Below are 12,664 nucleotides of genomic sequence, written 5' to 3'. Positions count from 1 at the left end.
TCTAATTGTGGTGACTCCTTTATTGAATTATCAGTGAAGATACAGGCAATGAAACAGTTATATAAAAGAAAACAAACCATGTTGAAATGTTTGCAATTACAAGCATTATACATCACATATATTCTTTTATACATTTATCAATCCAACATTTTTTAGAAAAGCAAGCCACATCAATGTATCACAGTTGCAAACATTATAATTCTAGGTATCCTTTTGATCTTGCTCTCTGTTCTTCCATTATCAGGATGCATGCGTCTGCCATCTTGGCTTGTTATGATTTGGCGTTGAGTAAAACCTTGGCCAAGCAGACTTGTCTGTAGTGAAGAAAGTCCATGCCCTGTTTGGAAATTGACATTTTGCCATATTTGCTGTTTGAACTTCCTAGTGCAGTGGACCCAAGTTTTGAGGTGGTGACCGCCATATCACAGTAGTAGATCCTAAAACTTATGACAGTTATGTGTAAATACAGGGCTTTAAAAGATTGCAAAAGTCTGGCTGGGTCAGAAAGAGTTTTAGAATGATTTCCTGTATGTTACAGCTGCAACAGAGAACTTTATTTCCACTTCTTTGGCAGTGTCAAGATGTTCAACAGTCCTGGATTTCATATTGCATTTCATGTGCAGGTATTTCCACTTAGACAGAATTAGAGTCACTCTGTTAGTTGAGTCTTAATAAGGATTGTGTGTTTGATCCCAATTCAGATAAGTTTATTTTTCATGTAGCAAGGAAATGTAGTCTAGCAAGAGAATACTATATATGGTCTTTTGATTTGAACAGACCATATGTTTCATTGCAAAGATTACATTTTTCTACTGTTTATTAATTATATTGTTTTGAAGGTGGAGAGTATAGGAAATAACATTTCCATTCTTGGTTTCCTTGGACTTCAAGTCCCCTCCATTTTTTGTCTACCTCAGACTGTCCCATGAATCATATGACACAAGGAACTGAGTGGTGGGTTTAAATGTCAGACCACCACATGTATGCCATTTCAGGAAAAAGACATCTGAAAAGGTGTTCACACAACCTTGAAAATGTAATGTTTTCTAAGGTTAACAGAACTCACCCCGCATATATAATAGAACGTTCCCTCTCTCAACTCCCCTTGCTTATTAACTTTGTGAATTCTATGCCGTTGGAGAAAGATTTCCTTGTACATTTGAGCTTCCTTCATGAAAACAGTTTTAAATAAATATAAATTTTGCCCTATTGTCACTTAATAAACTGTCTTCCTCCTTTGTTTGATTATTTTGGCATATGAGTGACTTCAGAAATTTTTGATTCATGCAATTATTTTAATACATTTTTGAATTATTATTAACTGTTAGATACTTGGCAGGGTTATCCTTTCAGTGAAGATTCATAGATAAACACCACAGATTTCTAGTTATACATAAACACTGCCAAATTGCATAGTTGACATCCTTGCTGTTTTCTTTTCCCAGACAAATATTTGACATGTTGCAAGTGCATAGTGTCATATTTTCCTTTCTGAATCTTTACTAGAACATATCCTGCCCAGTATCTACCAGCTACCAGTATGTGGCACAACCATATGCAATTAAGTAAATTTTGCAGCGTAGCAGTGTTACATATCTGTTTATACCATGAAGAAAGCTACCAATTTTCATACACATTTGTTGCCTTCTTCATTATATATTATCTGTTAATGTGTGCCATTCCTGGCCTGCAAAATAATACAAGCAAATCACATAGCAGCAGTCTTTAAATAGTAGGTTATATGGGTAGTTATTTCAGTCTGATTGTGTTTTAATGCTGAAGCTATTTTTTGCTCTTTTTTCAATGACTTTTGATAGAAGCAAATTATTAGCTTTCCATTTGATTAATATTTTAATTTATTCTTCCTTATGCAGGTGCAACACGGCATGTATATCTGGTTTATGAAAATCCACTTTCTGAACCTGTAGGGGGTCGAAAAATTGTGGAGATGTTCTTGAATGACTGGAACAGTATTGCACGTTTATATGACTGTGTTCTGGAATTCGCACGATCTTTGCCAGGTAGTTGACTGAGCCTTTAAGGGAAAAAATATATATTAAAATGTTTCCCAAGATATGTGCAAACATTTCTTTTTCTCCTTTTTAAATAGAAATACCACCCAACTTGAATCACTTTTCAGAAATTCGAGTCTACAATTACCGGAAGCTAGTCCTCTGTTACGGTACTACAAAGGGCAGTTCTGTAAGTAAAGGCTGGGTCTCATGCAAAGTGAATAAACTGTATGAAACTATTTTTGTAATAAAATAGTGTGATAACGGCAACTCATGTAGATTTTATTCCTTAAATTCAGAGATCCTTTTATAGAAAAGACAAGCAAGAAAAGAATAAACTTCATATATAGGATATGCTGTTTGAGAACTGGCTCATTCTGACAAATTGTCATGTCACTTTAATGAAAAAAAAATAACTTTGCAGCAATTGGCATAGTAGTTTGTGCTTTGTCTTGCTGTTTTAAATTTAATTTCTTTATGCCCATATGAAGTGTGCTGGATTACAATGGATAATTCGAGTAATCGTATGACGTGCATGATCAGCACAAGAGCAGGGCACCCATGGGCTGTTTATCTTTTCTTTAAAGTTACACAATGTTTCTAAATGGCCTATGGCAGTCTCATTCAAAGCAGCCATAACTGTGGCACCCTATGGGTGAGGTGAATTTTGCAGGTTTTCTTTTTTAATTCTGGCAGCCAACCAGATGTGGGCATTGGATAACTTTGCAAGGCTAGTATTTTGTTGTGAGGGATGGTGAGCAGTTGAGTGTTTGTGTGAAACAAAGTTGAAATATATGTCTGTGTGACTATTTTATTAGAGCCAGCAAACTGAGATGTACAGAGACAACAGAGTTAGCTCTATGTAATTGCTGGGCACAAGGGTCTGTGTGAAACAAAATGACTGCTTACGTTTGTTCTTTATTATGGCTTTGCAGGACTAATATGGTTTTTGTGAAGCAAATAGGAAAACTGGGCTACTGCTTGTGTGAAACAAAATTGAAATACATTTACTAAGGCCATTATTTTTTATCATTGTCAGACGTATGAGATGTACACAGTCAGCAAAGAGGCTATAACTGCTGGGTGCATGAGAGGCTTTGAATGAAAACACCTTATACTCTTGTTTGCTCCTTTTAAACAGTCATTAATCTGACTTTGCAGGACTTGTGTGCATTTATGTGAAGTTAAATTGCAGTACTTTTCTGTGGATAAAGTGTATTTCTCTGACCCAGACTATAAATACATTACTATGGCTATTATTTGTATCACATTTGTGTTAGCAAAAGTGACTATAACTGCTGGGTGGAGGCTGCCTCTGTGGATAAAAGTAGCTTGTCCTCTTGTCATGTGCTTATTTTACACATTCATTATTCTGGCTTTATAGCACTATATGAAGTAAATTAGAGTACTTTACCGTGGCTACTGTGTGCTTGTGTAAAATCTGAAATAAATTAATTGTGACCATTTTTATCACATTAAGACATCTTAGGTGTACATAAACCAGCTATAACTGCTGGATTAGTAGAGTCTATGGGTTCTGTGTGAATAAAACTAACTTACCCTTTTGCGATTTGCTCATTTTAAGCCGTCATTAATTTGGCTTTGCAGGACTAGTCTGCATTTATATGAAGTATGTTGGAATACTTTGTCTTTGTGTGACATAAATTTGAAATTATTTACATGGTCATTTTATTTACGTATTTATTTATTTTTGCCACAGTCAGCAATGTGGCTATAATTGCCGAGTATTGATGTTGTCTTTGGAGGAAAGTGACTGACCTTGCTGTCATGATCAAGCTAAATAATCATTAGTCTGACTTTGCAAAACTAATATGCATTTCTGTAAAGCAAGTTGGAATACTTTATGGTGCCACATTTTTTATCACATTCAGATGTGAGGTGTACATAATAACATCATCACATTTGATAGTGGTGGATTATAATGACAGTAGTTCAAGTGGTCTTTTATGCATGAAGTATTCTGAAATAAACAATTTTGTTAATGTTTAATACATTTTTTTGCTGGAATGATCAGGTCTATTCAATTTTAAAACACAAATGCATTTTACTTCATTAAACAAATACAATTTAATGCAGTGTGGTAGATAGTTATATATTTAAAATGATCAGGAAGGTAAATCCAGAAGAATAGATGTGTTTATGCATGATCCCTAAACTGTGTGGTTAGACTCCATGGTTTGAAAACCACCCAAGGTCCAACATGCATTTAGGAAACCACAAATGAAAACAAAATAAAACTAATATAAAACAACAACAAAAAAACAGTGAAAACTGAAACTAAATTTATTAAGAACTCTAGCGCTTTGGCAAACACCTGCCTTCAAAGAGTACAAACATTTAACTAACATGCATTTAATCTTCCACTGCTCATGAATCAGGGTGTCCTTGGGGTCCCCTGGAACCAAAACAGATATGGGTGCCCATAGACTGCTCACAACAGGGTAAGAAAATAGTAGTATTTATCAAACTCTGGCATCTTCATCTGCAGCCATGTTGTTTCTTTAGTTTTGATGAGTACACTGACCATGAGTTTTAGTCTGACAGTATCAACTTGTGTAAGTGCTGAATAGTGTTAGAAAGGAGTAAATGCTATGTTACTACCCTGCTGAGTAGACATCTGTTAAGTAGAATAGTGCGCTATAGTTATATATTGAAGTAGTAAACTGAAAGCTGAATTTCTCCTGTATTTATTTTATAAAAGAAACTTTTCAGTCTGGCAGTTAAGACAGCAGACTGAAGCTCTGACTTGTTAATGAACTGCGTAGTGTGTGGCAAGGGTACAGGGTTTGAATCTTTTCACCTTTATTAGCTCGCTTGGCATGCAAGAGGTAGCGGAATCAATGCCCTCATTCTCCATGTTTTTATAAGTATGGGAATGCAGATCTGTGGTTGAGAGCATGCTTTGCATTATGAAGGGGCTAGGTTTGAAAGAATGGATCTGAAGTAGTTAACTTCATTTGTGCATCAACCTATGGGTTATCGGATCCATATCGGATCCGAGCCGGCAGTTTCCAACAGCTGAGATCCGAGCTCCAAGCTCCTTCCCCTACCCATAATCCCCTGCCATCCCTTACTGACCCCAGATCTAGTTTGCCGCGGTTACACCAGCAACTTGATCTCGAGCTTCCAGGCCTTTAGAGTGTATATTCTGTGAGAAAACCCTCCCTTTTTTTTGGATAGCTAAAGTTGAGTGTGTGTTTGTTTTAGGATAGTTTGTTAAACTTATTGGTAGTGTACCCTTTTTGTATTATCCCCCCCCCCCCCTGTTTCGTGAGAGCATTAGGGTGTGTGTGGTTTTGGGGCCTAGTGAGTGTGTTTTTAGTTTACTATGGCAGAGGCCCCCAAAACATTTTTTCTAAATGTACCGAGTGTGGCCATAAGCTCTCCCCAGTGGATGGCCACACTCTGTGCGTTTTATGCCTTGGGGTTGAACACCTGTCATCCGGCTGTGCTATTTGTGCATCGTTCAACCCCAGGCCTCTCAAGGACCAGAGGTCGAAGCTGATTCTGGTGGGACTTCTGTCCCCGGACTCGGCTCTGCCCTCCGGTCCCCCTGTGGCTCCTGCCACAGCTGCGGCAGCACCTTCGGCTACTTCCCTTCCCTTGGCCGGGACTCAGCCTCCCTCCTTGGGCCAAGAGGATAGGTAAGCTAGACGTGAGAAGCGCAAGGAGAAGCATTGGCCCGGCCAGCCAAGCGGGCTTCTCCCCCGAGACCTCCGATCCTTCTCCTTCTCTGCTCCGTTCACCCCGCTTCTCGCTGGGGCCGGAGGAGGCCCGGTCTCCTTCGAGGTCATCGAGGTGGCACTCCCGTCCCACCTCGGTGGCCTCCTCTAGGTGCACTAGAAGTTTAACTGATGCAGACTTGGACTGGATGATGCGAAGGTTCCTCCAGGCCCAACTGCAGATGGCAGTGCTCCTGCCTCCCCCCCCCTCTGGGGGGGGGGGCTCGACCCCATGTTTTGTCCCAATTGCTCCTTCCCCGACCAGCTTCCCGGGTTCGGGGTCTTCGGAGCCGACTAGCGTTGGAGCCGGGGGACTGTCGGCACCGATAGAGTCAAGTGCTTCGGCGCCGATGGCACCCTCGAGTCTGTCGGGTCCCTTTTCTGCGGATCCGAGCTTCGGATCTGAGACGGTTAGTATGCCTTCGGCTCCATCCAGGTCGGAGCATACTGGACCCTCGGATCCAATCACCTCGGCGCTGGCTCCGATCCGCGCGTCTGATCCGTGGGAGGGTCTGCTCTCGGATCCTAGGGAGAGCAGCTCTCCTTCGGCCTTCGACGTGGTGGAGAGGGTTCTGTCAAGGGAATCCCAGGCCCCCGGCCCTAGCTATGGCCCCACCCTGCACTCCCTCTGAGACGGGCCCGACTTCCATCACCCGGCCCCAGGGACAGCCTGCTCTTACGTCCCAGATCGTTCCTTTGTTGGAACAGGATGTAGTTGGTGAGGCCTCCTCAGACAGCCCCCCCCGAGGAAGTCCCTCACAAACACAAGTGCAAAAGGAGGCACTTGGACTCCCCTGAGTCGTTGACAGGACACGGACTTGGAGGAAGGGGAAGGCTCCCCAAGATCACCCCCCGAAGACGTCTCATTTGGTGACATCATGGAGATGCTCAGGATTAGAGGGGGGTGGTCTGCCCCAAAGCCTACCTCGGACGAGTCCGTGTTTCTGGAGGCGTTTGAAGCAGGCCCATCTACCTCTTGGGTGTCCCCTCCAGCTGACCCCCTGGTAGACCTGATCACTACCAGGGCATGGAAGGAGCCAGACACTGTGGAGCCCGTTCCCAAGAGGCCGGCCAGAATTCTTAGCCCCCCCCTCGGACAGGTCACATTGCAGTAAGGGGACCCCCGTAGATGCCATGTTGGTGGCGGCTGCCACTAAAAGGGAACTAGCCCAGGAGAGCCCCACGGTCCACCCTCCTGACAAGGAGTCTCGGGCGATGGACCGCTTGGGGAAGCTGGTGTTTTCTTCAGCCACCTTCTCGGTAAGGTCACTGAACTATATGGCACACGTCTTATGACTCCAGCGGGACCTTATCAGAGAGTACGCTGGTTCGCCCCCAGAGCCCATGTCGGCAGAGGACAAACAAGTTTACTCTACCCGAATGGCCACTCTCAGGTCTATTTCCAATACCTCTATGCGGCTACTATCCCATGCTATGGAGGGAGCCGCTAGAGCTAGCAGAGTGGGCGTCGTCCTAAGGCGGCAGGCGTGGCTCCGCCACTGTGATTTTGTGGAACCCTTTAAGGCGTCATTCGCTAACGCCCAGTTTGATGGTTCTGCCCTCTTTGGCAAGACCGTACGCGACACCTTAGTCCAGAGCGAGAAAGACGGGAAGACGCTGTCTGCCGTCGGAGTCCGCTTCTCTGCTCCCCAGAGATCCTTCTCCAAGAACCAAAAGGGACAGAAGAAGATGTGGTTCCGGAAGTCTCAGCAGTCCCATTTCGCTCAGGACCCCCCGTCCTTCAGGGGCAGAGGACGACAGGGTGGACGCCGCCCTAGAGGCAGAGGGGGCCCGAAAAACTTTGGGTCCAGAGAACCTTTCTCTGATCGGCCCACACAGCAACCCTGAGGGGTTACCCGACTGCTCCACTCTGGAGGCAGTCGGGGGGGGGGCGTTTCTCAAAACACCTAGCAGCTTGGGAGTCCATCACAACAGACCGCTGGGTGCTTCGGATTATATCCAGAGGCTATGAGATTCCATTTCTCCATCCCCCTGTCAGATCCAGATTCCTCCCCGATGTCCCACCTGATCAGAGGGAGGCCGCAGCCATGGAAATTCAGCGGCTGCTAGAAAAGGGAGTGATCCAGCACGTCCCCCTAGACCAGTACTGATCAGGCGTTTACTCCAGGTTCTTCTTGGTGCCAAAAAAGATGGGGGACTTAAGACCAATCCTCGACCTTTCTCTCTTGAACCTGGCGGTAACCAAAGAAAAGTTCCGGATGGTCATCTTTCAATCCATTCTCCCCCTCTTGCAGGAGAATGACTGGATGTGCTCCATAGACCTCAAGGACGCGTACTACCACATCTTGATGGACAGACGGTCCAGGAGGTTTCTCCGCTTCAGGCTAGGAGCTAGCCATTACCAATTCAGGGTCCTCCCCTTTGGTCTCACCACAGCCCCCAGGGTGTTCACCAAGGTGTTAACTGTGGTAACGGCCCACCTGAGACTCCAGGGAATTCAGGTCTTTCCATACCTGGACGACTGGCTCCTGACCGCCCCCACAAGACATCTACTCTGCACGGCCAGGAATTATTTTCTTCACCTAGCTCCCCGGCTGGGGATCACGATCAATGTGGGGAAATCTTCCCTTCTTCCGACTCAGGTCATAGATTTAATCGGAGCCAGGTTGAACACAAATCAGCTTATAGCCTTCTTGACTCCGGACCGGCTGCAATCTTTAAAACTTCATATGCAGGCCATTCTTCATTGCCCAGCCCCTCCGGCTGAATTGGTCCTGAGGGCCTTAGGCTCGATGGCGGCAACCATCAACCTTTTGCCCATGGCGCGCCTAAATATGAGAATCCTGCAATGGAGCCTCCAAGTCCAATAGTCCTTCCTTCATTACCCCCTGAGCCATCCTGTTCCTCTCAGCAGGGTTTGCAGGAGAGCCCTCTTGTGGTGGCTCCAATCTCCAGACCTCCAGAAGGCACACCCCTTTTCTATGTCCCCTCCCTTAACCACGGTGACCAAGGACGCCTCTCGCCTCGGGTGGGGGGGTATTGTTGGGCAGGACCGTCCAAGGCATGTAGAGACCTCACTGCATATCAATGTCCTAGAGATGAGGGCGGTGCTGTTACCGTTGCAAGCACTTCAGAGCCTTCTTCCCGTCGGGACAGTTGCGATCCAGACGGACAACATGTCGGTCGTCTGGTATATCAACAAACAAGGGGGAACCAGGTCCTATCCACTTTGTCGAGAGGCCATGAGAGTGTGGGAATGGGTGATTTCCACCAACCGTTTTCTCATGGCGACGCACATTCCGGGACAGTCCAACATCCTAGCGGACAAATTGAGTCGCACCATCCTCTTGCCGTACGAGTGGTCTCTGAATCTCAAAGTAACGAAGCAGATTTTCTCCAAATGGGGTCAACCTCGTTACGATCTTTTAGCTTCTCCCTCAAACACAAAGTGCAATGACTACTTCGCTCTAATTCCCCCACCCGGGGAAATCTCCAAGAGATGCTCTGGTGCATGTTTGGCCACCCGGTCTACTTTATGCTTACCCTCCACTTCCCCTGATGCTGAAGTTTCTGCAGAAAGCCAGACGGTTGGGGAGCAGAATAATCCTCATAGCCCCATTCTGGCCTCGTCCGGCGTGGTTCCCATATCTATGGTCTCATCTGGTGAATCCTCCCTGGATTCTAGATCCCATTCCAAATCTGATTTCTCACCCATTGGGCCTGCCGGCCCCGAACCTGAACAACCTCAAGCTCACGGCTTGGTTGATCCAGTTCCACTGTTAGCTAGGACTCCCGGTATCTCTTCCCCGGTCAAAGCCATCCTAGTAGCTGCTCACAAGCCGTCTACTAGAAGGGTTTATAATAGCAAATGGAAACGTTTTTCTATCTGGGCGGAGCACAAGAAGTTTGACCCCTTTACAGCTCCGTTGCCAGCAATATTAGACTTTCTATCAGGGTTATTTGACCAAGGTGCTAGCTCCTCCACAGTCAAAGTACAATTGGCAGCTATCTCTCATTACCATGTTGGATGTGATCTGGGTCCTTTGACCTCGTCCAGATTGTGCAAGGCATTCTTAAAAGGCACCTTCTTACTAAGACCCCCAGTGAAGGATGTAGTCCCTCCTTAGGATTTAGCGCTGGTACTCCCGGCTTTAACAACTTCTCCCTTTGAGCCTGCAGCTTCGGTGGATCTCAAATTCTTATCCTGGAAAACAGCTTTTCTTGTTGCCATTACTTTGGCAAGAAGGGTTTCGGAACTTCAATCCCTTTGCGCCAAGCCACCGTACTTGACTTTCCACAAAGATAGAGTGTCCCTCAGGACCACTCCCTCCTTTCTGCCCAAAATTGCGTCCAAATCTAACATCAACCAGTCTATTAACTTACCAGTCTTCTTTCCCAATTATCAGAATAAGGGTGAGTACAAGTTGCATTCCTTAGATGTACACAGACAACTATGACTCTATTTACACAGGACAGCTGGTCATAGGGAATCAGACCAGCTGTTTGTATCCTTTGCTAAACCTAGTCTGGGGAAACCTGTTTCGAAAGTCACATTGTCCAGGTGGATTTCCCAGTGTATTCTTCTGGCTTATGAGAGTTCTGGCTGGCCTGCACCTCAGGGAGTCCATGCCCATTATACTCTGTCTATTTCGACCTCCACTGCTTTTCGTTCTAGAGTATCTTTGGATGACATTTGCTCAGCAGCCACGTGGGCTTCATCTCATACCTTTATAAACCACTGGATTGGATTTTGTCTCCAGAGGGAGAGCATCCTTTGGCTCCCCAGTGCTCCGGAACATCCTTCCATGAGGACCTCCCAAGATTCAGGTAGCTGGGGGCTCTGTCCCATAGGTTGATGCACAAATGAAGTTAACTACTTCAGATTAAGAAGTTATGTACTCACCATAACGTTCCATCTGAGTAGGTAAACTTCATTTGTCAGCAACCGTCCCTCCCTCCGTCCCCCTGACCTACTTGGATGTTCATGGTATTCCAGTGTCATGACAGATTGTATCCAGATTAACCCATAGAGGTCTCCTCTTCTATGATATTGCGGGTGTTGTTTTTAGGCAAACTCGATCTGAGGTCAGTAAGGGATGGCAGGGGGTTATGGGTAGGGGGGAGGAACTTGGAGCTCGGATCTCAGCTGTTGGAAACTGCCGGCTCGGATCCGATATGGATCCGATAACCCATAGGTTGCTGATAAATGAAGTTTACCTACTCAGATGGAACGTTATGGTGAGTACATAACTTCTTATTAAGGTCTTCACTTCATAAAACAAGGTACATGGTTTTGATTCTGAGCTCAGGTTATTGACTAGGTTTAAAATGGCCTTTCAGGGCAGTTAGCCTAGTGTGAGTCTATGAACCTTCATTTCTGAGCATGCTTCTCCAGGTGAGCTGTCAAAGCTTAGTCATTCAGAAACCTGACCAAATAGGTTTACCTTCATTTAGTCAGGAGTCCATTGTACGACACACCAAGGTGTGAAAGTACAACAGCAAGATTTGGGAATGTCGAATTCTATTGTTGTTAATTCAAATGAGCAAGTGCCAGTGTGCATTCGCTCATTTGAAGTCGACATTTCAGGCACAGATCGCACTATAGTGAGGATCGGGACATGTACTCTTTCCTTCACTGTAGTGCAATCTCGGAGTTAGTATATTAAAGTAACAGTGGGTGTGGGGGATACAAAACATTTTCTGAATAGACTGTTTGAATAGTTCAAGAGTTATTCAGGTGGCGATTTTCTCTTTGTGACTATGGACATTGTGTCATTGTTTACCTGTATTCCTAATTAAATTGGAATTGAAAATGTTAAGACTTTTTCTTAATGAACACACTGACTATAGTGCTGGTTCCATTTATTTGAGATGTGCTCTTTTGGATATTATTCTTGAACATAATGCATTTCTATTTGCAGAAAAGTTTTTTATCCAGTGAACTGGAGTCGCAGTGGGGATGATGTGTGCAGATAGCTGTGCAAACATGGTGTTAGCCCATTGGGAATCCGAATATGTATCTAATAGTAATAATAAGTTTTCTGAAATGATTTTACACTAGGGTCGATTCGTGAACAATATATTTCTTGTCTGGCAGGTACCCCTGAAGCCCTACATGATTTTGTTTAGTATTTACGGAATACAACCATGTTTCTTAGATCTACTTATGAATGTTCTAAATATAAAATAGATTTTTTTAGATGTGTGTGTTTTTAAGTCCCCCACTGGTATAGATGCATCATTGTACAAAAAATCATCTAAGAAGAATGGTATCCTGCATGGTCGTCATATGCATTCTAAACGTCTTAAACAGAATGTTCTGAGAGGTCAATTTTTTAGATCAGCATGCTTGCATATGAGAGATAGTGACGTGTACAAGTCTTTTAGTAGTTTGACTGATGGTTTTATCAGTAGAGAGGATATGATGAGACAGATGTACATGTAGCTCAGAATGATGCTATATCTCTGAGAAGCACTACATACATACATACATACTTAAATTATGTTCAGTTTATTTGCCATATTATAAGAAAACACTGGAAGATTTTTATGTCATAGATGTAAAGCAATTTTAGGTAAGCAACATTTTTTCTCTTCAGAACAACATATCTGTGAAAACGTTGTTGTGTTATAAGCCTATGGTTTCTAATTTGCAGCTTAATACAAGAATAGGTAGAACTGGGACTTTTCCATGTTGTTTGTCTTTCGGCTTTTCCCGGTTAGGGATCGCCACAGCGGAACTCCGGTCCGCTAATGATTGGCAGTAGGTTTTTATGGTGTTGAGTTGCCAGCCTGACGCCCAACCTTCAACATAGGCACACCCATTCAACGCATGTCTTTCGAACGCCCACTTGACCGCGGGGAGGACATGGAGACTCCACACAGAAGGCACTCCCAACCCAAGCCAAGAATTGAACGGGAGAACCTCTTGCTGTGAGGCAACAGCGC

General features: G+C 44.4%; 1 protein-coding gene across 1 annotated transcript in view; it reads left to right on the top strand.

Annotated features, from left to right (window-relative positions):
- Nucleotides 1-12,664, top strand: part of MED14 (mediator complex subunit 14) — a 1,872,212-nt gene that overhangs the window by 1,276,286 nt on the left and 583,262 nt on the right. The window contains exons 16-17 of the mRNA XM_044071834.1: nucleotides 1,875-2,021; nucleotides 2,111-2,202. Coding sequence (XP_043927769.1) covers nucleotides 1,875-2,021; nucleotides 2,111-2,202 — 239 coding nt within the window. The remainder of the gene's footprint in view (nucleotides 1-1,874; nucleotides 2,022-2,110; nucleotides 2,203-12,664) is intronic.

This window comes from Protopterus annectens, chromosome 5.part0 (assembly GCF_019279795.1).
Source record: "Protopterus annectens isolate FY-2018-M chromosome 5.part0, PAN1.0, whole genome shotgun sequence".
Lineage (NCBI taxonomy): Eukaryota > Metazoa > Chordata > Ceratodontiformes > Protopteridae > Protopterus > Protopterus annectens.
Note: the sequence above shows the minus strand (reverse complement) of the source record. Positions and strands in the feature narration are given on the sequence as shown.